The 27,584-nt window shown below is 39.9% G+C and overlaps 1 protein-coding gene across 1 annotated transcript in view; it reads left to right on the top strand.

The window, feature by feature from the left end:
• Positions 1–27,584, top strand: part of LOC106567547 (kin of IRRE-like protein 3) — a 366,739-nt gene that overhangs the window by 233,666 nt on the left and 105,489 nt on the right. Inside the window, exons 4-5 of the mRNA XM_014136991.2 lie at positions 2,326–2,483; positions 4,359–4,509. Of these exons, the coding sequence (XP_013992466.1) occupies positions 2,326–2,483; positions 4,359–4,509 (309 nt within the window). The remainder of the gene's footprint in view (positions 1–2,325; positions 2,484–4,358; positions 4,510–27,584) is intronic.

The raw sequence follows: 27,584 nt of genomic DNA, 5'->3' as shown, positions 1-27,584 counted from the left end.
CAGAGAGATCATTGACAGAGAGATCATTGACAGATGCTGCTCTCTCTCTCCCCTTCTCTCCCTTACTCTCTTTTTGCCAAGCACTCAGGATGTGCCAGCTGCATGTTGCCTTTGATTTAGGCGTGCCCCAGATCTGCTCTCTAATGAGCTGAGTGTTTAATCAATAATTCCCTGGAGTTTGAATACAAATCTAGGGTGATCAGAGCTGGATTCACACAAGAATGTAAGTGACATTAACGAGCTGGGATTCGGCGAAACTCTCCCCAACTAGCTACCCTCTTTCCTTCTGTCTTTCTTTCTGCCTTTCTTTCATTCTTTCTTTCTTTCGTCTTTCTCTTGCATGAAAGGAGGCAGACTCTCTGGTTTCTGCTTCCTCTTTTGCCTTTGAGTAATCGCTCACCTGTGAGAAGTGTCAGACCACACAAAGCAGTAGCAGAGGTGAGGATGATGATGTATCGCCTCTATGCAACGCAGTCTAAGCGAATTCCTACCACTGAATGTGTATTTGAAATGTAGGCTACTTGTTCATGATGTACAATATTTGGATTTGCGACTACGTTGAATTTATATACTTCAGCCCCCATGCTGCTCTGAAATTAAGTGTAATTTATTCTACAGTGCCTTCAGAAAGTATTCATACACTTTGACTTATTCCACATGTTGTTGTGTTACAGCCTGAATTCAAAATGCATTCAATATTTTTTTTTATCTTACCCATCTACACAAAATACTCCATAATGACAAAGTGAAAACACCTGGATTGTACAATATTTGCACATTTTTATTTTAAAAATTCTTACAAGCTCTGTCAAGTTGGTTGTTGATCTTGCCATAGATGTTCAAGTCAATTTAAGTCAACACTGTAAGTAGGCCACTCAGGAACATTTAATGTCGTCTTGGTAAGCAACTCTAGTGTATATTTGGCCTTGTGTTTTAGGTTATTTTCCTGCTGAAAGGTGAATTTGTCTCCCAGTGTCTGTTGGAAAGCAAACAACCACTTTATCCTCTAGGATTTTGCCTGTTCTTAGCTCTATTCCATTTTTTTTTATCCCAAAAAACTTGCAGATGACAAGCATAACCATAAAATGATGCAGCACCACCATTTTTGAAAATATGAAGAGTGGTACTCAGTGATGTGCTGTGTTGGATTTGACCCAAACATAATTCTTTGTATTCAAGACATAAAATATATTTTTGACACATTTGTTTTCAGTTTAACTTCAGTGCCTTATTTGTATTCTGTACAGGTTTCCTTCTTTTCACTCTTATGGAAGTTAGTATGGTGGAGTAACTACAATCTTGTTGGTCCATTCTCACTTTTCTCCTATCACAGCCATTTAACTCTGTAACTGTTCTGAAGTTAAAATGTACCTCAAATTGAAATCTTTGAGCGATTTCCCTTCTCTCCTGCAACTGAGTTAGGAAGGACGCCTGTATATTTGCAGTGACTGGGTGCCTTGATACACCATCCAAATTGTAGTTAATAACTTCACCATCCTCAATGGGATATTCAATGTCTGCTTTTTTACCTATATGTGCACTTCTTTGTGAGGCATTGGAAAACCTCCCTGGTCTTTGTGGTTGAATCTGTGTAAGAAATTCACTGCTCGACTGAGGAACCTTACAGATAATTGTATGTGTGGGGTACAGAGATTAGGTAGTCGTTCAAAAATCATGTTAAACACTATTATTGCATGCAACTTATTATGTGACTTGTTATGCCCATTTGTACTCCTGAACTTATTTTAACTTGCCATAACAAAGGGGTTGAATACTTATTGACTCAAGACACTTCAGTGTTTCCTTTTAAATACATTTGTTAACATTAAAAACATAATTCCACTTCGACATTATGGGGTATTGTGTGTTGGCCACTGACACGAAATCTCAATTTAATACATTTTAAATGCAGGCTGTAACACAACAAAATGTGGAAAAAGTCAATACTTTCTAAAGGCACTGTACATTTTCATCCCGGACTGAAACATCAGAAGTGTTACCCTGGATTGGCATACAATGTCATAGCATTGCCTGTCAAAGGGATAGTTCATCGAAATTGCAAAACAACATATTGATTGCCTTTTTGCACTTGCATTGGTTTTGGGCCAAACATGCTGAAGATTTAGCATTTAGAGAAGGTGGCAAAACCTAAGCATGGATTGCTGTTTTACCATGTCTATAAACTGCTTACAGGGTAAAGAAACCAATATGTAATTTTGTTGTTTGGATGAACCACTATTGTAAGTCTTTAACTGCTCTACAACAGTACAAATCTAATAGACAGTAATGCAAATCAAATAAATGCATCTTTATTGTACTCCACAGTTCCCCCTGATGACCCTGTGATTGTTGGGGCGCCTGTGGTCAGCCTAAGGGCCGGCGACCCCCTCAACCTGACGTGCCACGCTGACAATGCCAAGCCTGCCGCCTCCATCATCTGGATCCGCAACGGGCAGGTCCTGAATGGCGCCATGTACTCTAAGGTAAGGATGTGGGCGTAACTCCCACTAGGGATGGGGCAGGACATGTCCCCTCCACATTCTAAAATTGAAGTTTTATAATTTCACTGTAGCTATGGATCTAGACTGGGTAGGGTTTGGGCTAGTTTTGATTGATCTCTGTGCTGACCTGACTCTTTCAACAGGACATCGCTCTTTGTACATATTGAAACTAATTCAACACCTTAACCATTACACCAAGAGATTCAAACTGACTTATTAAGGTTGCTACAATGTCCCCTTCCTACGGAAAGAGTGCCCATCACTTTTCTATCTGCAGTCACTCCTACCCAGACTTTGATGGCATCACAGTAACATCATCCCACTTCTGACACCAATGTAGAGAATTCAGGGGGTTGCACTGACCAGAACTCCAGTGAATGTCAACCCGACACCATAGCTGTTACGCCAAGAGATCCAAACCTCTTCGCTACATGTATGTACTGTAGGTACTGTATTTATTAACTGACAAATTCAGTACATACTAATAAAACTGTTATTATAACTCTATACAAGACAGAAATCTAGATATGTTGCACTCACTAAAAAGTATAAAAGGTGCATACACTGAAATTAAGTTAACATAAATAAATTGATTGTGCACCTGAAATGTGTTTTTTAGACCTTGATAAGAGGTGTGCTCTCTCTTCCCTCACTTGGAGGAATCCTTCCCACTCTTCCTATCTTCCTCTCTTCTCCTCTCTTTACTAATCCTTTCCTCGAAGTGTCCTGAAAAAGGCCTCGCTCTGTCAGTTTAATGGCAGCTGAGATTTTTTATTTGATTCACGGGGCAAGATGGAGCACTCATGTTTTGCTTTAAACATGACAAAAAAGAGAAAGCATTCCAACACTCTACATTATGGATGTGTTCATGGGCAAGTTGTTCACTTTGTCAGCCCTGAGTAGGAAACTGAGAAAGTGAGAGGCGCGTTTAATCTTGCAGTGTGATCTTGCTCGTTCTGGGGTGAGCCTAACCCACACAAACTGACTGGAGGGCGCTCCCTTCACTCATTGTAAGCCCATGAATTAGACACAGGCAAGCCACTTAGACATACGTATTTCTATATCAGTGCTCTCCCTCCTGATTAATTAAATGTCTCAAAGCTTGAGAAATGTTTTTGACATTTTGAAAAAAGAGGACTATTTTGGGAAAATAATTATATTGGGAACTTGATGGTTAATAACTGACACGGAGAGTGTATAGCTACTTTGTTAGTACTTAGTATCAGCATCTGTATAGAACATTTGAAATGTGTCACATTTGATAATGATTGCATCATATTGATTACACGTGACACTGTTAGGATGTCAAGTCTTTTTGATTCATCTGAATCTGTTAACAGCTCCATTTTAGACGCATCAGGATAAATCATTTTGGAGACAGAGAACCAATATGTTTCATCTTCATCCAAGGATGAAGCTGGGTTTTGGAAAACATACTTTGAGTCAGATCATGACTTGACTTGGCATATCAAGGCATGCAAATTGAGGCAAACGATAGAGACAACTGATTCCATCTGTCCAGTATGACATCAGAAATCTGCAAAAAATGTACCACTAAACTCTATAATATGTAATTACAAATATGTTACTATCACATTATTACTATGTAATTCAGGGCAAGCCATACTTGAGATTCCTGAGGTCATACAGTTCGTATATATTGCATGATGTACTGTAAATCGATTGCTACCCACCTACTGTATTACTTGCAATGGCAGTGATATGTGCTTGCCTTATTTACTTTAGTTGCTCTAGTCACTCTGGATAAAGATGCTAAATGAACACAATGTAAATGTAATTTAAATAAGACATCTTGTAATGATAATAGCGATCTCTGGTCTTGCATTGTTTCCTCAGACACTGTTGCGGGATGAGCGAAGGGAGAGTACAGTCAGCTCACTCTACCTCTCTGCCTCCAACATCGAGACAGGCCAACAAATCACCTGTCGGGCCTCAAACAAGGCCGTGCCCAATGGGAAAGATGCCATTGTCACCATCGATATCCAACGTGAGTACAGCGCCCCATATCTCACATTAGCTCACACTAAACTCATCCATTGGTCTATCTATTTGAACAATCAAACACTGCCTTCATCCTATTTCTACTGCACAATTCTACCCCTAACACTGCACATGCTAACCCAACATCTCCAATATTTATTAACATTGTCTTTTGGAGGTTCCAAGGCTGGGTTTTGACAAACACTGTCGAAATGTGAATTCTATTAATTGCAGCACTTCCCATTCAAAGAATAATTAACATATTTGATGTTGTCTGGGAGCACAATGGAAGAGATAATGTGTTTGATGTCATGGTCTCAGCCAATGAAAATCAATGTTAGTGTTTGCTCTTTGATTCTTCCTGTGTGTGCGGCCATTGTGTGCACTTCTTTCTTTCTTTCTTGTGCTCAACCTGCCACTAATCGTTTATACAAAAATACTATCAAAAGAGATTCCTTCAGAGTAGTGAAAAATAGGCCCCCTCTGTACAAAATGCAATTGTCAGAAGGTATTATTTGATTACTAAAACCATTTGCAGTAAGTTAGGGATTTTGAACAAAGGAATTTTGCATCCCTCACAGCTCCTTCAAAGCTATTAAGTTTGACTAATAAAACTGAAATACTATTCAAGGATCCATTACGTTTGACAGCTCCATTCTTCCTCATCGTGCATTCTTTTTATTTTTGTGTCTCATCCAAAAGGAATCCTCTCCCCAAGCCTTGGCACGGGGAGAGACAGAAACAAGAGCGCTAACTGACTAGCTGTTGTTGTGTGTACTGCCAGAGAGGGGCCTAATCGTTTTGTCATGAAAAACAATGGCGCATTTTTCCCTCGCGGCAAGTCAACTGTTGTATAAAAACAAATGTTTGATTCAGCTCTAGCTCTTTCTGTTTGGGTAACCTTGAGTTTGCCTGAAATAAAGTATATACCTAGCAGGCAGCAGCAGCAACACTGGAGCAATAGTGATGCCGTTTGTGCTCGAATGAATTTGGGTAATAAGGTGAATCTGATACCGATCGTAAGCGGAGCTCGTTTGATAGGAATGAACTGCAACAATGCAGAGGTGAGGACAGGACTCTCCCCAATACACCAATAGTGGTGGAAGAACAAAGCCCCCCCAAGAGTATCACACTGTATTGGCATGGCAAAGCTGTAGAAATCAATTCTCCTCAGGGTTGAAACGTGAGAGATGACGACCCCCCCCTCCCTCTTCCTTTAGCACTCAGCATTAGCCTTACTGATTTCCAATTGGGCATTTGCGTGGGCCCATCTAAATGTGTCTCTTGTTTCACTTTGCATGCACATTCAGCAGCAAAGGGAGAGGGGGGGGGGTAAAATAAAACACAAGGAAGCAATTTAGAAAAGTGGAAAGCCAGACATAAGCCACTAGCCACAGGCTCCCCTGTTACCGAGGGTGGGGGAATGGAAACAGGTGTTGGATGAATAAGTGATGACAGCGCGTGGCGAGGAGAAGAGGCCACGAGGCTCGTAGGGGTCCTCGGGGGTGCGCAGACTGCCACAAGGGGCGCCCTACTGTCACAGTAGCCAGTTAATATTGATGAGAGGCAGCTGGTTTGGGTGACGGTGGCGGGCGGTGTGGAAAGAAGCACACACACAAACACATGCCCCATAATGCATTGGGCAGAGGGCAGACAAACACGGGGGAGGAGGGTTAGCTTGGGACACGGGGCCCGTCTAGTTGGCGACTCCAATCACGTCAGTCATTCTCTTACTGCTCGCAAGGGTGTTTTAACGGAGTATTAGCATATTTCTCCTAGCTCTCTGTCTATGTGAATGTGTTCCTGACCACCTCAATATATGTGGTGATCCACTATGCAGTAGAATGAGCACTGTAGGGTTTTCTCATGGGTTTCATGACCACATCTTTATAACAATTCAATATTGATGAGATGGTAGACCATGTATGTAGAATGCAATCATCTCAACACACACAAGTCCCATGATGCTCTTCGGCACAACACCAATACACATCTCCTCCCGACCTACTTAAATTGTCCCCATTATGAACCACAATTATGAACAAACTTACAAGCAAGTATCTTGGTGCCCGTCTATCTCTCGTAGGGTAACGGTGGTCAACGTGACTCTCAATAACAATGTCTATAGACTGTGGTGTAGGCATTTGAGTAGCCTGTGTCACAGTCTCGTCACATCCTTGAGTGGGTGTGGCTGATTCAGTGTCCTGAGAACGTGCCTGTGAGCCCCTATGTGACCACTGCTGGGTCAAGGTGTCACCCAGTAACAGTTCTGGACCAGACAGGACTGGCGGTTCTTTCGGTGTGGCTTTACTCAACAGTAACAGATCTGTGTGCCTTTTTCAGATGACATTCTATGCAGTCTTAACAGTGTAGGACACAGTCTGAGCAATGTCTGTAGCAGCAACCCACTTTGGTCCACTGAGGTAGTTCCTGGCTCTTGGATTGAAAGGGCTGTCCTTTGCTCTTAGTTCACAACATTTGACTTGACTCTCCTATTGACGTCGCAATGTCTCTTTTGTGTTTGGAGGTTTGAGAAGGTCGAAGCTTGTGTGTAGGTCTCTCTTCATGAGTAATGAGGAATGTTCTTGTATTTGTATTTATTATGGCTCCCCAGCTACTCTTCCTGGGGTCCAGCAAAATTAAGGCAGTTTATACAATTTTAAAAACATTACAATACATTCACAGATTTCACAACACACTGTGTGCCCTCAGGCCCCTACTCCACCACTACCACATATCTACAGTACAAAATCCATGTAGGATAGAAGGATGTTGTTCAAGTGTTTGTGCAGTATCCCTTGACCCTGAGACGCTTTCAATGCATGTTTCATGGTCTCTACCAGGGCTTGGAACCAGTTCAGGGAACAGAACTGGAACCTGGAACGAAAGTGTTCCATACTGTTTAAAAACATGGGAACCAGTTAATAACCAGTTATTTTACATTCCAGGCATTTCTTTCCAGTCCCACAACAAAATGCAACAAAGCTCCTATGCAAAGCATTCACTCTGTCACTCAGAAACATATTCCAGTGTCTGCCTGCAAGCTCAAAATCTTTGCCTGTGCATTTATAGGGTGCCCCCCCCCCCCACGAAACATAGGCTACTGACTATACTGACGTTACATTGGCACTTGATTCAGAAGATAGGGAGAGAGATTTTTAATTAGCTAGAGATGAGATGAGGGCAGTGGGAAAGTAGGTCCCTAAATGTCATGTAATCTAAAAAAGAAGGTGAGTAGTCAGCCAGTAAATTGCAATTAACTTTAGTGAACTATTAAAAGAATATATTTACAAAAGAACACATATAGGAGCAGTCGCATAGTACATCTGGATGCACAACTGCAATGCGTTTCGACTACTAGAGTCTTCCTCAAGCAGCGTTGAGCTAGAGAAGAATGGATTAACTTTTTCAATGCTAGTTAAGAATACTGTAGGTATCACATTTCACATTGGATTTATTAATTTCAAAAACGTAAGATGTGTTTTTAATTCTGGTACAGCTCTACACACACAAGCTTGTTAGCTAGCTAGCTCAAGTACATTCAAAGTTACTCCATAGAAGCCGCTCCTCCTATGTATAATTCTGCACCTAATTCATATAATGCATGTCATAAAAAGATGCCCAGCGCTTCAAGCCTCCTCCTCAACCATCTCTCGCTTTTTCCCCACCTGCAAAAATTCAGTTGCATCTTGCTCCATAGTCTTTGTCTGTGCATCATGCATGTATACAACTGCTCTTTCCACACTGACTGGTGAAGTAATTTAATTAGCTAAATGTAAAAAACTTGATTTCACAGGTTAAAAAAGGAAAAAAGGCCTCCCGAGTGGTGCAACGGTCTAAGGCACTGCATCGCAGTGCTAGCTGCGCAACTACAGATCCTGGTTCAATACCAGGCTGTGTGGATCTGTTCAGAACTAAACAATTGCAAAATCATTTCCAACTCTTGGTTTGTACAAACTTTTCTTCCAACCCATTGGTTGATGGAGGATACGGTGCAGACCTGATGTGCTATACACCATTCACCGGGAGGAAAGTGACCATTTCTTGGGCACTAGCTGCGGTTTGTTGAAGCACGCAAAAAATCTATAAATGACAAACTGGGCATACTTGAACTAGTCAGTAAGGATATAAAAGAGATGAAGGCCTTGAGATGAGTGACGAAAAAGCTGCGACATTGGAGAAAGACACAAACAAGCTAAAAGGGACAGTCAATAATATTGAAACCAAAGTTAATGAACTTAAAATAGAGAACATTGTTCTGAGAGAAGCCTTACTTGACATACAGACTAGATCCATGAGAGAGAATCTGGTACTTAAAGGTGTCCAAGAGAAAGAAGGAAAAGTTCCTCAAGGTGTAGTTAGGGAGTTCGTCCTTACAGCGCTTCAGATTCCACGCGAAGCTATCGACAAAATCCAGCACAAACATATACACCGCTTTGGACAGAGGTATTAATGCCCAGTAGTTGCCAAATTTGCTTTCTTTAAATAATGGTTAAAAGGGTTGTGAGAGAGCTTTCAATTTTGTGCAGATGAGGAATATTCATTTTATAATGAATTATACATCTTGTTTATTTATTCTCCTATCATGGTGGAACTGCATTTTCCAAAAAAATAGACATTAATTTATTTACTGTCCTACTGTATCATGGGGAACAACATTTTTTAAATAAATTATGAATCTAATTTATTTATGATCCTATATTGATGGAACGGTCCACCACCCTATACCCTAGACACCCACCTGAACGGCCCAGACGCTAATGAGTAGTCCCTATCTGTTTTATGGGCCTGCTGTAAGCGGCTTGTATGCAGCCAAAATGCGGTCAGAGACCTTTTAGAGCAGCACCGCCCCCTCAAGATTCTGAACCTGCCTGGCAGGGTTGGTCCTACAAACCAGAGCCCCCTGATGGGAGAGCATAATATACAAGGAAATTCACAAAGCTGCTAATGAGAACCTTGACGACCTTGTACCTAGCCGGTGGGGATTCTGTTGGGGTGCCCCCAGGCAGTGGCAGTGCTGGCAACACTAGTTGCAGTAACCCATGGGGGAGATGGTCACACTTGGACATTCAGAGAGGGGGCATCTTATTGTGGCCCTGGTGGCACAAAATCAAAGGTTTGACTGCACAGAGATACTTGGGAATATGGTCACAACGGGGGACCATGTGTGGGTGTTTCAGGGGAAGGGGGTATATCTGACCTCCATCACCTAGGACGTGACAATGGTTAATCAAATCTCCCCATTTCTGCCCATTTTTTGCTCAGTTTTGCAGGCCTTCTACTGCTGCAACTGTATATACATTCGTTAACCTCTATGGGCTACTCAACAGCCAGTTGAATCCTGTGGCGCGTTATTCAAATACCTTAGATATGATATTACTTAAATTTTTCAAAAATATGACTATTTTACACCATTTTAAAGATAAGACTCTCGTTAACCTCTATGGGCTCTACGTAACAGCCACTGCCAGCCTGTGGCGCGATTTTCAAAACCTTAAAAATCCTATTACTTCAATTTCTCAAACATATGACTATTTTACAGCCATTTAAAGACAAGACTCTCGTTAATCTAACCACACTGTCCGATTTCAAAAAGGCTTTACAACGAAAGCAAAACATTAGATTATGTCAGCAGAGTACCAAGCCAGAAATAATCAGACACCCATTTTTCAAGCCAGCATATAATGTCACCAAAACCCAGAAGACAGCTAAATGCAGCACTCACCTTTGATGATCTTCATCAGATGACAACCCTAGGACATTATGTTATACAATACATGCATGTTTTGTTCAATCAAGTTCATATTTATATCAAAAACCAGCTTTTTACATTCGCATGTGACGTTCAGAACTAGCATACCCCCCGCAAACTTCCGGGGAATTCGCTAAAATTTTACTAAATTACTCACGATAAACGTTCACAAAAAGCATAACAATTATTTTAAGAATTATAGATACAGACCTCCTCTATGCACTCGATATGTCCGATTTTAAAATAGCTTTTTGGTGAAAGCACATTTTGCAATATTCTAAGTACATAGCCCAGGCATCACGGGCTCGCTATTTAGACACCCGGCAAGTTTAGCACTCACCATAATCATATTTACTATTATAAAAGTTTGATTACCTTTTGTTGTCCTCGTCAAAATGCACACCCAGGACTGCTATTTCAATAACAAATGTTGGTTTGGTCCAAAATAATCCATCGTTATATCCGAATAGCGGCGTTTTGTTCGTGCGTTCCAGACACTATCCGAAATAGTAAAGAAGTGTCGCGCGCATGGCACAATTCGTGACAATAAAATTCTAAATATTCCATTACCGTACTTCGAAGCATGTCAACCGCTGTTTAAAATCAATTTTTACGACACTTTTCTCGTAGAAAAGCGATAATATTCCGACAGGGAATCTCCTTTTCGGCAAACAGAGGAAAAAATCCCAAAGGCGGGGGCGGTCGGGGTCACGCGCATAAGGCCAGTGTCCCTTGATCGGCCACTTGAGAAAGGCGATAATGTGTTTCAGCCTGGGGCTGGAATGACGACATTCTGTTTTTTCCCGGGCTCTGAGCGCCTATGGACGACGTGGGAAGTGTCACGTTAGAGCAGAGATCCTTAGTAAATGATAGAGATGGAAAAGAAGTTCAAGAAATGGTCAGCCAGCCCACTTCCTGTAAAGGAATCTCTCAGGTATAATTAATACCTGTGGATAGAAAACACCCTAAAGTTTCTAAAACTGTTTGAATGGTGTCTGTGAGTATAACAGAACTCATATGGCAGTCAAAACCCCGAGACCGATTGAACCAGGAAGTGGAATTCTGAATTGTGGACTCAACTTCACGTCGTCGCCTATTATTAACACCGTGAGATATCGTTTATTGAGCACTTCCTATTGCTTCCACAAGATGTCGCTAGTCTTTACAAAGTGTTTTGAGCCTTCTACTGTCGAAACTCAGTGAATGAGACGCGTTGGAATTTGGTCACAGCGGGAGGGCCATCACCATTATGACGCCGGCGGCCCTGTCTACCCCCACCTTTGGAAACGTTTTGAAACACATTGAAATCGTCCCCCTCGAATCTTATTGGCTCTCTTGTTGAAACAGGCCCTGAAGATTTATGTTATACAACGTTTGACATGTTTGAATGAACCTAAATAAGAAAAAAATGCATTTTGTTGACAGAGTAGCCCCGCGCACGTCGGAACTTTTGGTGCAGCCTTCAGAACGCGCTAACAACAACAAGCTAATGGAACATAAAGGATGAACTTTTTCGACCGAAAATACATCTGTTGTGGACCTGGGATTCCTGGAAGTGCTTTCTGATGAAGACAACTAAAGGTAAGGGATTATTGACAATATTATACAACATTAGATGTGATATGCGATTGTTCCAAGATGGCGCCGAGCTGTATTTACTAGCTCATTTTCTGAGTATCGCATCCCCTTTTATCGCTAAGTGTGATTACCCAGTAAAGTTATTTTTAAATCTGGTATGACAGGTGCTTTTGAGAGATATTCATCTATAAATCTTAGAATGACAATATTACATTTTAAAAATGTTTTCGAATAGTAATTCAGTAAATTGTAGCACTGTTTCATCGGATGCTTTTGATGGGAAAATAGTTAGTCAACGTCAGACGCCGATGTAAAATGCTGTTTTCATATATTAATATGAACTTTATTGAACAAAAGAATGCATGCATTGTGTAACATGATGTCCTAGGTGTGTCATCTGATGAAGTTTGTAAAAGGTTAGTGCTGCATTTAGCTGTTTTTTGGTTATTTGTGATGCATGTGGTTGGTCGGAAAATGGCTTTGTTGCTGCTTTTTACGATGGACTCCTCTAACATAATCTAATGATTTGCTTTTCCTGTAAAACCTTTTTGAAATCGGACGACGTGGGTCAATTCAGGAGAGGTGTATCTATAAAACGAAAAAAGATTATTATTATATTTTTTTTCAAATTATTACATTTTGTTATGCTAATGGCGATATGATTTTTTGCTGGATTTTGATCCCGCTGACGGGATGAGACGCTGAAGAGGATTTATACAATACATGCATGTTTTGTTCAATCAAGTTCATATTTATATCAAAAACCAGTTTTTTACATTAGCATGTGACTAGCATGTGACTAGCATTCCCACCGAACACTGCCGGTGAATTTACTAAATTACTCACGATAAACGTTCACAAAAAGCATAACAATTATTTTAAGAATTATAGATACAGAACTCCTCTATGCACTCGATATGTCCGATTTTAAAATAGCTTTTCGGTGAAAGCACATTTTGCAATATTCTCAGTAGATAGCCCGGCATCACAGGGCTAGCTATTTAGACACCCAGCAGGTTTAGCACTCATCAAAGTCAGATTTACTATAAGAAAAATGTTCTTACCTTTGTTGTCTTCATCAGAATGCACTCCCAGGACTTCTACTTCAATAACAAATGTTGGTTTGGTCCAAAATAATCCATCGTTATATCCAAACAGCGGCGTTTTGTTCGTGCGTTCTAGACACTATCCTAAAGGGTAACTAAGGGTGACGAGCATGGCGCAATTCGTGACAAAAAAATGCTAAATATTCCATTATCGTACTTCGAAGCATGTCAACCGCTGTTTAAAATCAATTTTTATGCCATTTTTCTCATAAAAAAGCGATAATATTCCGACCGGGAATCTGCGTTTAGATAAACAGACAAAGGAAAAGAAAGCATTCGGTCGAAGCGGGCACGCGCCTAAGCCCATAGTACTCTGAGTGGCCACTTACCAAAAGCGATAAAGTGTTTCAGCCAGAGCCTGCCTCGATATCATTCAACGTTTTCCCGGGCTCTGAGACCCTATGGAAGACGTAGGAAGTGTCACGTTATTGCACAGATCCTGAGTCTTCAATAAAAAGAGCCAAGATGAAACACTACTTCTCAGACAGGCCACTTCCTGCTTGAAATCTTCTCAGGTTTTGGCCTGCCATAGAAGTTCTGTTATACTCACAGACACCATTCAAACAGTTTTAGAAACTTTAGGGTGTTTTCTATCCAAAGCCAATAATTATATGCATATTCTAGTTACTGGGCAGGAGTAGTAACCAGATTAAATCGGGTACGTTTTTTATCCAGCCGTGTCAATACCGCCCCCTAGCCCTAACAGGTTAATCAAGACCTTTCTTGAGTTGGTCTCTGGGATGGTGCATGTGTTGAGAATCTGAGTCTATAGTTGTTGTGGGGGAAAGGGGTTTTGTGTGTGTGTGTGTGTGTGTGTGTGTGTGTGTGTGTGTGTGTGTGTGTGTGTGTGTGTGTGTGTGCCACAACTGTTGCGAGGAAGTAAAAAATGTTAGGGACAATATACAGTGGTTCCTCCTTTAAAAGTTGCAAGCTTACACCGCGGGACTTAGAGGTACCCAGCATCACAGCTTCATTGCTCCAGACCACCGCTAGAGGGAGTTAGATAACTCATTATGCATTTGGATCCCAAGGTTTTTATATGACCAATAATATCGAGTAGTTCCAATGACGAATTTGATGCGTGCCACCTGTCCCTGGTGACTTTCATCAGCAAAGATGGCTGACAAAACATTACGGTGGAAGCAAATGTAAGTAATTATAACGTCATAACGAGTCAAGCTAAAAATGTACAATTGAGCCACTCAGGCGAAGAATGACGTGTGCAAGAGAGCAAGGAATGAGATGGGAGTAACAATCCAGGCTATTTGCTCTGAGACCGGCATAATAATGTAATGAAACAAGCAGGGAGCAGGTTTCAAACCCTCAACATTCTTGCCCGAAGTCCAGCACGCTATCGACTGTGCCCAAATGTATTAACTGGGGTTGGGGCCAATTGTGGCTAAAAAAAAACTTTATCAATTGGAATCTTTAACATGTGGAAAGGGGAAAAGTATTATTATTAGTTTTTCACAAGCGTAGTAGGATGGGCTATTAGCTGAGCAATAGAATATTCAACCTTTACTAAAGAATTGTCTAATAGCCGAGCTAAATGTGAAACCCCCCCTACCCACCTTGAGCTTGATGTGAAGCCCTTCCCCCCCCCCAACTTGCAACAAATCATTTGTATCTATCTTTCCACATCTACCTACACACGGTAAATGTTCTGAAAAAAAATATATATTAATTATATATATATACACACAGTGGCTTACGAAAGTATTCACCCCCCTCGGCATTTTTCTTTTTTGTTGCCTTACAACCTGGAATTAAAGTGTATTTTTTTTGGGGGGGGGGGGGTTATCATTTGATTTACACAACAAGCCAACCACTTTGAAGATACAAAATATTTTTTATCGTGAAACAAAAAACAAATAAGACCAAAAAATTGAAAACTTGAGCGTGCATAACTATTCACCCCCCCAAAGTCAATACTTTGTAGAGCCACCTTTTGCAGCAAATACAGCTGCAAGTCTCTTGGGGTATGTCTCTACAAGCTTGGCACATCTAGCCACTGGGAGTTTTGCCCATTCTTCAACGCAAAACTGCTCCAGCTCCTTCAAGTTGGATGGGTTCCACTGGTGTACAGCAATCTTTAAGTCATACCACAGATTCTCAATTGGATTGAGGTTTTGGGCTATTCCAAGACATTAAAATGTTTCCCCTTAAACCACTCGAGTGTTGCTTTAGCAGTATGCTTAGGGTCAGCATCCTGCTGGAAGATGAACAAATCTCAAATCTCTTGAAGACTGAAACAGGTTTCCCTCAATAATTTCCTGTATTTAGCGCCATCCATCATTCCTTCAATTCTGACCAGTTTCCCAGTCCCTGCCGATGAAAAACATCCCCACAGCATGATGCTGCCACCACCATGCTTCACTGTGGGGATGGTGTTCTCAGGATGATGAGAGTTGTTGGGGTTGTGCCAGACATAGCCTTTTTATGAAGTACAGTTCTTCCATATGTTTGGGGAGCTTTTGGGGGGGGTTTTGGGGGGCTTTTTTTTCTGGCCACTCTTAAAGTAAAGCCCAGCTCTGTGGAGTGTACGGCTTAAAGTGGTCCTATGGACAGATACTCCAATCTCCGCTGTGGAGCTTTGCAGCTCCTTCAGGGTTATCGTTGGTCTCTTTGTTGCCTCTCCGACTAATGCCCTCCTTGCCTGGTCCGTGAGTTTTGGTGGGCGGCCCTCTCTTGGCAGGTTTGTTGTGGTGCAATATTCTTTCCATGTTTAAATAATGAATTTAATGGTGCTCCGTGGGATGTTCAAAGTTTCGGATATTTTTTTATAACCCAACCCTGATCTGTACTTCTCCACAACTTTGTCTATGCCCTGTTCAGAGAGCTCCTTGGTCTTCATGTTGCCACTTGCTTGGTGGTGCCCCTTGCTTATTGGTGTTGCAGACATTGGGGCCTTTCAGAACAGGTGTATATATACTGAGATCATGTGACAGATCATGTGACACTGAGATTGCACACAGGAGGACCTTATTTAACTAATTATGTGACTTCTGAAGGTAATTGGTTGCACCAGATCTTATTTAGGGGCTTCCTTGCAAAGGGTGTGAATACATACCCACGCACCACTTTTCCATTTTAATTTATTTTAGATTTTTTGAAACAAGTAATTTTTTTCCATTTCACTTCACCAATTTGGACTATTTTGTGTATGTCCATTACATGAAATCCAAATAAATTACAGGTTGTAATGCAACAAAATAGGAAAAAATTCCAAGGGGAGTGAATACCTTTGCAAGGTTCTGTGTGTGTGTAGATGATAGATAGATAGATAGATATGTAGATAGATAGATATAGAGATTCTATCTCTATATCTATATATATATATCAATATATCAATATATATCAATATCTATCTATCTCTATATCTATATCTCTATATATCTATATCTCTATATCTATATCTATCTATATATATATATCTCTCTCTCTATATATATATATATATATATATATATATATCGGTCATGGCTCCCGAGTGGCACAGAGGTCACAGGCACTGCATCTCAGGGCAAGAGGCTTTACTACAGTCCCTGGTTCGAATTCAGGCTCCATCACATCCGACCGTGATTGGGAATGCCATAAGGCGGCACACAAGTGGCCCAGCATCATCCAGGTTTGTCTGGGGTAGGCCGTCATTGTAAATAAGATTTTGTTTTTATCTGACTTGCCTAGTTAACCTCTTGGGGCTAGGTGGGACGCTAGCGTGCCACCTGTGGTGCACTCCATCAACAGCAGGTGCATTTCAAGAGCGGCAAATTTGAATCCAAATAAATGTCAAAATTCAAATTTTTCAAAAATACAACTATGTTACACCATTTGAAAGATAAACATCTCCTTAATCTAACCACGTTTTACGATTTCAAAAAGGTTTTACGGCGAAAGCATAAATTTAGAGTATGTTAGGACAGTACATTTACAAGAGTTGTGTGTAATGTTTTGTCAAGTCAAAGACAGGGTCACCAAAACCATAAAACCAGCTAAAATGATACACTAACCTTTTACAATCTCCATCAGATGACACTCCTAGGACATTATGTTAGACAATGCATGCATTTTTAGTTCTATCAAGTTCATATTTATATACAAAAACAGCGTTTTACTATGGCATTGATGTTGAGGAAATCGTTTCCCTCCAATAACCGGCAGTCAAGTCAGCGTCACAAATTAAATAATTAAAATTAGAAAACATTGGTAAAATATTATATTGTCATTTAAAGAATTATAGATTTACATCTTTTGAACGCAATCAACTTGCCAGATTTAAAAATAACCTTACTGGGAAATCACACTTTGCAATAATCTGAGCACTGTGCCCAGAAAAATACGCGTTGCGATACAGACTAGACGTCATGTTGGGGAGATCTAAAATCGAAAATACTATGTAAATAATCCATTACCTTTGATTCTCTTCATCAGATGTCACTTCCAGGTATCACAGGTCCATAACGAATGTAGTTTTGTTCAAAAAAGCTCATCATTTATGTCCAAAAATCTCCGTCTCGTTAGCACATGATGTAAGCCAGCCGGACTTCTCGTCATGAACGAGGGGAAAAAATATATTTCCGTTCGTTCAAACATGTCAAACGTTGTATAGCATAAATCATTAGGGCCTTTTTAACCAGAACATGAATAATATTCAAGGTGGACGAATGCATAGCCTTTTATAACGTATTGGAACGAGGGTACCCAACATGAAGTAGCGCGCCAGGTGTCTAATGGGACATCACCGTTCCATGGCTCTTGTTCGGTCAGATCTCCCTCCAGAAGACTCAAAACACTTTGTAAAGGCTGGTGACATCTAGTGGAAGCAATAGGAAGTGCCAAAATATTCCTAAACCCCTGTGTTTTTCAATGGGATAGGTTTAAAGTCAATACAACACATCAGGTATCCACTTCCTGTCAGAAAATGTCTCAGGGTTTTGCCTGCCAAATGAGTTCTGTTATACTCACAGACACCATTCAAACAGTTTTGGAAACTTTAGAGTGTTTTCTATCCATATATAATAAGTATATGCATATTCTAGTTACTGGGTAGGATTAGTAACCAGATTAAATCGGGTACATTTTTTTTATCCAGACGTGCAAATGCTGCCCCCTAGACCCAACAGGTTAAATAAAGGTTCAATGGTGGCAACCGAAGCACAATTAATAGGAGGTGAACAGTGGCTGGTGCTGAAAATATAGCTAACTTGTTATGCAAGTGTTGCACATCAACAGATAGAGAAAACCTACACCAGTCGAGCAATTCATTTCAACAATAATCTTAATTTTAATTTGACTTTACAAACAACAAGAGGGCTTAGTTGGAGTCTATTTCTTCTGAGCCTAGACCTATCTAAAACTATTTTTTTTCAATGATGTGACTCTCCGCCAATAATTACATTTAGAGGATTGGAGGACTCTATATTAATATCTAAGGGGCATTTTCCGTTAGGATCTGTGAGAATATCTATGGGGCTTTTATATAATTCTAAATTAATTAATAATAATAATCGCTTGTTTAAAAAGTAACAATATTTGGAGATATCGTTTTCATTTAACCTAGAGTGAGCGAGAAAAAGGCAGTTATTGAACATGGGGTGAGACATTCTCACTAATTTGTAAATAAAGCCAGTTTGTTATTTCGAATTATTTATTTCTGGAGAAACCTAACTTGATTATTTAGCAGACATCACTTACTTATATTCAGTCAACACATATTTTAAGAATATCATGGAATATTTGAACATTTTTGTTTCTCTATGCTTGTCTCAGAGCAGCGCGAAACGGTGCTGAAATAGACGTCCACAGCGGTTACACATCCTTAGAATAGCAAAACAGCATAACGGTCCGGGCGGCCCTTGCTGTGCCTGGTGAGCAGTTGGTCACTCTTTTGTCAGAAGAGGAATAGAAATGTCAGGGTGAACTGACGAACCCGCCACGTATGTTGACTCTGCCTGTCAGAGGTGGAGTTCCAGAGCTCACAGGTGTGCCTGGCATGGATTGTGACTCCATCTCGTTCCTCGCCCTTTTCAACGCGTGAGTGAGTCAATGACTATTCAAGCCCTTGACTCACTTATGAATGAAGATGATGAGCGATCGGCAAAGGCAATCAGTAATCTGCTGGCATCATGGCGCAACATCAACATCGCTCTAATCACAGTCAGAAGTAGAAGAAACTTGCGTGGACTTATGGAAAGGCTCGGTAAGAAATGTTCTATATATATATATATATATATATATATATATATATATATATATATATATATATATATATATTATTTATATAAAAATCTCAGAACATTAACCATGTGTGTTCGCTTGTTTGTACTATTCTGTAGTTTCGACCCAATGATTCGTCTGACAAACAAAGAACTTTGCATCCTGCAGGCCCAGGCATGGATCAAAGCTGGCGAGACATTCAATAACATCTTCTTCACAGACAAATCAACCGTGGCCCTTGAGCAATTTTATCAAAATTGCTACATAAAAAAGGAATAAGATGAAGAAGATTAACGAAAGCATAAAGATGTTGATGAAGAAATGCTGTTTTGAGTTAGAAATGTAACACTTTAGAGTACTTATGCATCGAATACATTGCAAGTTGAGGGATTTTCACAACAGTAGCCGGGCTATAAAAAAGTATATTGTCCTTCTAATAGTAAACATTAGCATCATCTACATTCTTTATTGTAACCACAATTCTTTTCTTTAAATTATTGTTTTATGTAGGATGCTACATTTTTGACAAGTTGCAATTGTAAGTAGGCCTAATAAAAAAAATCCTACTTCTCTTAGGCTGTTAAGCCTCATAGCCTACCTTAGCCAGTTAAGTTATTTTAGATATACTGTTAAAAATGTTGTAGGTCTCATTTATTTAAAGACCATATTGAAGTTAGAAGCAAAAGCCTACAACTATTTTAGCACCGTTTCGTCCTGCTCTGAGACAAGCATAGGGACTGGTCTTGATAAATCAATGAGATTTTTATTTTCATTTAATCTCCATTTGGGTATTGGTTAGACAAGAAATAGAAAATTAGGGTGCAGAAATGTTATGCTCTTAGTTTAACCTTTATTTAACTAGGCAAGTCAGTTAAGAACAAATTAATTAAGCCAAATTTCTTAAAATCAAATCATACTATGTTATTACAAAAAAGGTTTAAATTCTCTGGTAATGCCAATACGGAAGACTATCAAATGCTTCTCAAAGATGCCCTCTGGTGGTCAAACTAGCAATAACTTGCATTAACAGAAAAAATGGCTGACAAATAGATAACATGCCACAGAATGCTGCAGCAGCCCGCAAGGTGTGATGCAACTTTTAAAGGAGGAACCACTGTTGGATGAGTCACAATTATTGTTTGCTAAAATAATAATTCCTTGCTATAATGTAATTTTGGTAATGGCGAGACTGGTGAAAGGTAAAAATCCTTTGCATAAACTGCCTACATTACTACAAATATGAATTGCTAAGTATGGAAAATAAGATAAACAGGATTTTTGTAATATATATTTTTTAATGGCTATATATATACTGCTCAAAAAAATAAAGGGAACACTAAAATAACACATCCTAGATCTGAATGAAATAAATCATCTTAAATACTTTTTTCTTTACATAGTTGAATGTGCTGACAACAAAATCACACAAAAATAATCAATGGAAATCCAATTTATCAACCCATGGAGGTCTGGATTTGGAGTCACACTCCAAATTAAAGTGGAAAACCACACTACAGGCTGATCCAACTTTGATGTAATGTCCTTAAAACAAGTCAAAATGAGGCTCAGTAGTGCGTGTGGCCTCCCTACAATGCCTGGGCATGCTCCTGATGAGGTGGCGGATGGTCTCCTGAGGGATCTCCTCCCAGACCTGGACTAAAGCATCCGCCAACTCCTGGACAGTCTGTGGTGCAACGTGGCGTTGGTGGATGGAGCGAGACATGATGTCCCAGATGTGCTCAATTGGATTCAGGTCTGGGGAACGGGCGGGCCAGTCCATAGCATCAATGCCTTCCTCTTGCAGGAACTGCTGACACACTCCAGCCACATGAGGTCTAGCATTGTCTTGCATTAGGAGGAACCCAGGGCCAACCGCACCAGCATATGGTCTCACAAGGGGTCTGAGGATCTCATCTCGGTACCTAATGGCAGTCAGGCTACCTCTGGCGAGCACATGGAGGGCTGTGCGTCCCCCCAAAGAAATGCCACCCCACACCATGACTGACCCACCGCCAAACCGGTCATGCTGGAGGATGTTGCAGGCAGCAGAACGTTCTCCACGGCGTCTCCAGACTCTGTCACGTCTGTCACGTGCTCAGTGTGAACCTGCTTTCATCTGTGAAGAGCACAGGGCACCAATGGCGAATTTGCCAATCTTGGTGTTCTCTGGCAAATGCCAAACGCCCTGCACGGTGTTGGGCTGTAAGCACAACCCCCACCTGTGGACATCGGGCCTTCATACCACCCTCATGGAGTCTGTTTCTGACCGTTTGAGCAGACACATGCACATTTGTGGCCTGCTGGAGGTCATTTTGCAGGGCTCTGGCAGTGCTCCTCCTGCTCCTCCTTGCACAAAGGCGGAGGTAGTGGTCCTGCTGCTGGGTTGTTGCCCTCCTACGGCCTCCTCCACGTCTCCTGATGTACTGGCCTGTCTCCTGGTAGCGCCTCCATGCTCTGGACACTACGCTGACAGACACAGCAAACCTTCTTGCCACAGCTCGCATTGATGTGCCATCCTGAATGAGCCGCACTACCTGAGCCACTTGTGTGGGTTGTAGACTCCATCTCATGCTACCACTAGAGTGAAAGCACCGCCAGCATTCAAAAGTGACCAAAACATCAGCCAGGAAGCATAGGAACTGAGAAGTGGTCTGTGGTCACCACCTGCAGAACCACTCCTTTATTGGGGGTGTCTTGCTTATTGCCTATAATTTCCACCTGTTGTCTATTCCATTTGCACAACAGCATGTGAAATTTATTGTCAATCAGTGTTGCTTCCTAAGCGGACAGTTTGATTTCACAGAAGTGTGATTGACTTGGAGTTACATTGTGTTGTTTAACCTCTTACATCTAGACGTTCCGCTAGTGGAACACCGCTCCAATATCCAATGATTGGGCGTGGCGCGAAATACAAACTCCTCGAAAATCCGAAAACTTCAATTTTTCAAACATATGACTATTTTACAGCATTTTAAAGACAAGACTCTCCTTTATCTAACCACACTGTCCGATTTCAAAAAGGCTTTACAACGAAAGCAAAACATTAGATTATGTTACTGCCCCCAATCCATAACAAGTTAAGTGTTCCCTTTTTTGAGCAGTGTATATTACAGATCGAGGTGAGGGCGATGGAAATGCATTTGGTGGTTGATCTGCTTCTGTTCTGTGGGTGGCACTGTGTGCTCTTTTCAATGGATGTGTCCCTTTCTCTCCGGGGCCATGGGATCCGGGGGGTCGGGGGTGGTCTGCCGGGCATTGGGATGACAACCCAACTCAGGATGAGGAGGGGTTTTAGCGGGTGAAATAGTGGGGACCAGTTAGAGGTTTACTTAGTAGCAATGCAAATATCATGGTACAGCTATATAGACACTCAATCATCATGTTACTTTTTAATGGTACGTTTACAAACATATATTATGATAAATAGAAATGAAACTTGTGTCTCATTATGGTAATTGGTGAAATAAGTATAGCCAGTTATAATTTTAATGGCTTAGCAGATAATAACAAAAGACTATCAGTATTTACCTGGCTAAAGTTTTGTGGAAAAAGGACAGGGGGGGCGAAATATATTTCTCCCATTTTCAAAGAAATTCAAAAGGGTGATGATATTAATTAACAGTAATTTTGATCCAAATGTGCAAATTGTCCAAACAGATCCTCAAGTTAGATGAATGATTTTAAATATGTTATTGGACCATAAACAGATATGGCTTATTAACCTATACAGTCCAAATAATTATGATCCAAGCTTCTTTGAAAATATATAAAACAATTTATCAACTCTACAAGCAACACTAGACTCTACTATTGAGGTAGGAGATTTTAATACAGTTTTAAATGCCTCTATGGACCGTAAACGAAATCACAATAGAAACTATCTCCCACAGGAATGAATGTCATGGATATATTGGAATTAGTGGATATATGGAGGCTTAAATACCCTGACCTCATGAGATATACATTGCGGAGGCTTAATCACGCTAGTCGCTCTGGATTACCTTCTTATGTCATTCTCTCAGGCACCAAAAGTTTAAAAAGTGTTGATAAGGGACAGAATGCGGTCGGACCATCAAATAATTGGCATATATATTACTCTTATAGAATTTTGTGTGCGAGGATATTGGAAATGTAATCAAAACTTATTATAGGTACAGTAGATCTCCTTATTGTATGGGACACTTTTAAATGTACCTTTAGAGGCCATGCAATTCAGTACTCATCTATAAAACAAAAGCAATTTAGGTCAAAAGAGTCCATATTAACAAAAGAAATTGAAGGACTTACAGTACAGAAAGATAGCAATAAAAACTGTACCATAGAGGCTCAGAGTAAGTTAGAGGAAAAACTAAAATAAATGGAGGATCTTATTCAAGAAATAGCCAGTGTAATATATTATACAAATAAAATGAACTGGATGGAATATGGGGAAAAATGCACCAAATTATTTTTCAATCGTCAACATAGAAATGCTACCAAAACAATTTCTTGAAACTTGTTACAAATGATGGAGTCACTCATCATTCACTGAACAACATTTTGAAAGAGGAAGTAAAGTACTTTAAGAATGTTTTTGTTTCAGACTTCTCCATCTCCACTAACCGAAGCGAATTGTATAGATTTCTTTCCTATTAATAATATAAAAGCAACACCTCTACAGAAAGACTCGTGATGGCCAAATTACAGAGGAGGAACTTCTTGATGCAATTAAAGCCTTTAAGTCTGGGAAAACTCCAGGGCTGGATGGCATACTAGTGAAAGTATAACAAACTTTTTTAATGTACTCCGAGGACCATTATTAGCATGTTTTAACCACTCCTATATAAACGGTAGATTATCGGACACGCAACAAGGTCTGATTTCATTATTACTGAAACAGGATCGAAGTGGTATATATAAAGATCCAGGCCATTAAACAAATTTGAGGCCTTTTACACTTCAGTGCTGTTATGCAAAATTCTAGCTAAATGCTTGCCGCATAGAAATAAGCCTTTCATGTGTGAGTTCCAAATATCTCTAATGGTTGCCCCAGCGTGAGTTTTTTTATGCACGTGATGTTAGAATGTTCTCTCCATTCCAGAATATGATTGTTACGCAACAGTACATTTAATCCGCGCTGCCCTCAAACCAAGGAATTTATCCTGTTTTTATTTATAGGCTGTTTCAACTTCAATTTCAAATGATCTTCTAACAAGTTTTTATTTTCTAAGAACAGTTTGAATTGAGGTGTGTTCCGCCTCCTCATTCATTCACATAAAAATTGTCATTTTTACTTTAGAGGACAATTTATTTTTGGGACATTTCTGACCCGGACAAAATCACTTCCCAAGCACTTCCCAATTGTTTGCATGCATTCGGATTATTGTATAGATTTTAATGGGCACATATTATGCGTGTAAAACACTTTTTTGAAGGTTGTACTGATTATGATGAGCTAATTCCAGCTGTGTGTAGCCATGTTTGTTGACACAATGCATTCTGGGTTTCACGTAATCGTCTGTTGGACTAAAGATGTTATAACAAAATTAGGTGAGTAAGGGTTCACAAATTTTTTGAGGACTTCCGGAAATGAATGGTGGGATGTGAACGATGGTGAAAAAAAAGCATGGCAGTGCACAGAAACTACCTATCGTCGGATTACTTTCGATTTCTAGAGAGTTTTACTCAATTATTTCGATCAATGGTGAGCTCACCCGTGATGTGATTAATCATAAATAGTCATTTCTATTAGCTAATTCATATTGTAGTTTGTCAGCGAGAGTTATACAAATATGACCGCTTATGTTACGTCAATCTTTCCTCAGTAAGCGCTAGGACAAATGTAGCTTACATGTTTCCGGTTTGGATGATTGTGTTACGCTGTAGATACTTTTGTGAATGTCTGAAAATTGCACTCAAAATTAACTGCTCACATTCTGGACATAACTTTGTAAGGACTGTGTTTGTGCAAAATGTTTCTGAAAAAAGTGTGGCCAGCTCAAATGCTGATTGTTGCATCATTCGAAACTGGCCGTTCTAAATAAGCGTTCTAAATAAGTGTTCTTATCACACCGGTTTGATCGTACGCTACAGGGACCACTGTAGAATGATCACACCTGTGTGTTGGTGTAACGGTCGTTGTAGTAAGTGGACCAAGGCGCAGCGGGTTGAGTGCTCATTTTCACTTTTATTGTGAACACTTAAATAAAGAAAACAATAAACGAACGAACAGTCTTGCAGCCTAAACACAGCAGTGCAAAAAACAACTTCCCACAAAACCCAAACAAAACACATCCCTCTATATAGGACCTTCAATCAGAGGCAGGGAGGAACAGCTGCCTCCAATTGAAGGCCAAATCAATAAACTAAACATAGAACTAAAAAGACTAGACTAGAACATAGAAATATACTAACATAGAACATAGCCCAAAAACCCCGGAAAACACTAACCAAACACCCCTCTACATAAACACACACCCCGAACCACATAAAACAAATACCCCCCTGCTACGTCCTGACCAAACTACAATAACAAATAACCCCTTTACTGGTCAGAACATGACAGTTGGTACATGTTAAAAAGGTTTTGCCAGATATTATTCATCCTAATCAGACAGGTTTTTTACATGGAAGATACATTGGAGATAATATAACACAAGTACTGGAAACAATAATAGAATAGCATGACATATCAGGGAAACTAGGCCTGGTTTTCATAGCTGACTTTTGATAAAGTATGACTGGAGTTTATATATAAATGCCTGGAATATTGCAATTTTGGAGAATCTCTTATAAAATGGGTTAAAGTTATATATAGTAACCCTAGGTGTAAAATAGTAAATAATGGCTACATCTCAGAAAGTTTTAAACTGTCAAGAGGAGTAAAACAAGGTTGTCCACTATCGGCATATCTATTTATTATTGCCATCGAAATGTTAGCTGTTAAAATTAGATCCAACAATAATTTTAAGGGATTAGGAATCTATGGCTTAAAAACTAAAGTGTCATTGTACGCAGATGATTCATATTTTCTTTTAAAACCACAATTAGAATCCCTCCACAGCCTCATAGAGGATCTAGATACTTTTTCTAACCTCTCTGGATTAAAACCAAATTATGATATTATGTATTGGATTACAAAAAAATTCAACTTTTACATTACCATGTAGTTTACCAATAGAATGGTCTGACGGGGATATAGACATACTCGGTATACATATCCCGAAAGAAAGAAATTCTTACTCCAATACATTTTTATAGAAAGTTAGCAAAAATAGATAAGATCTTGCTACCATGGAAAGGAAAATACCTGTCTATTTGTGGATTAATCACCCTGATTAACTTTTTTGTCATATCACAGTTTACCTATTTGCTCATGGTTTTGCCTACACCTTGTGACCTGCTTTTTACATTATATGAACAAAAAAATATTAAATTTTACTTGGAATGGCAAGCCAGACAAAATTAAAAGGACATAATTAAATATTAAAGCATTAGACCTCTCCCTAAAGGCATCAGTCATACAAAGGTTATACCTAAATCCGAAATGGTTCACTAGTAAATTAGTAAGAATGTCTCACCCCATGTTAAAGAATGGCCTTTTTCCCTTTATTCAGATTACAAATGCTCACTTTTGGTTATTTGAAAAATAAATCATCTTCAAAATGTCGTAATTCTTTAACCCTTCTGCTGTGTTCTGGTCGAATTTGACCTATTTACAAGTTCTCTCTGAAAAATGTAGTTAATTTAATCTGATTGTCATAAGTTTCCATGACTTTGTCCACACAGGGCATCTGAACACACATGATTTTCATTTAATTTTGGGTGTTTTATTTAACTTTTGTACACCTGTGGTGTTCCTGGTCAAAAATGACCGGTCATTAGAAATGAATGGGTGAGACTACAATTAGTGTATAAAATTGAGTTCAGGCACATGCCCATTCATCAGATGGACACACTTCCTCTCCCAGACCCCCACATGCACTTGTGTTTGAACACACACACACACACCTCACTCCCCTTCTTGGCTTCCATGAAAACCCCCACGGGAACCTTTCCCCAATAGAATCTTTCCCCCACGGGAACCACACCTGATGGCATTCTCACAAACAATCGCAACACATTGTTTCAACAATATATAGAACTTTTCTTGCAGCTCTCCTATATAAAGCTTTTTTGAGGCCTTGCTCACGATTTCTTTCTGTGGCAGCACAATGACCAAACGATATACTGTATGTGAGGCTCTTGATTATATCTTTGATCATGACACTGGTGAGGAGGAGAGTGTTTGACATAAATTAGTCTGTGATAAATAGCACAATATGTTTCATCTGAGTATTTGTTATAGTCAAAATAATAATAAAAAAAAAACGAGTTGTATGATCTCAGGTCAATGAGGCCTACAGGCCAAAAATAGCAAATAGAAGTTCAAAACTTGTAACGTTCACAAGA

This window comes from Salmo salar, chromosome ssa13, assembly GCF_905237065.1.
Source record: "Salmo salar chromosome ssa13, Ssal_v3.1, whole genome shotgun sequence".
NCBI classification, from domain to species: domain Eukaryota; kingdom Metazoa; phylum Chordata; class Actinopteri; order Salmoniformes; family Salmonidae; genus Salmo; species Salmo salar.
The sequence above is the reverse complement of the archived record's forward strand: the minus strand, read 5'-3'. Positions and strand labels throughout refer to the sequence as shown.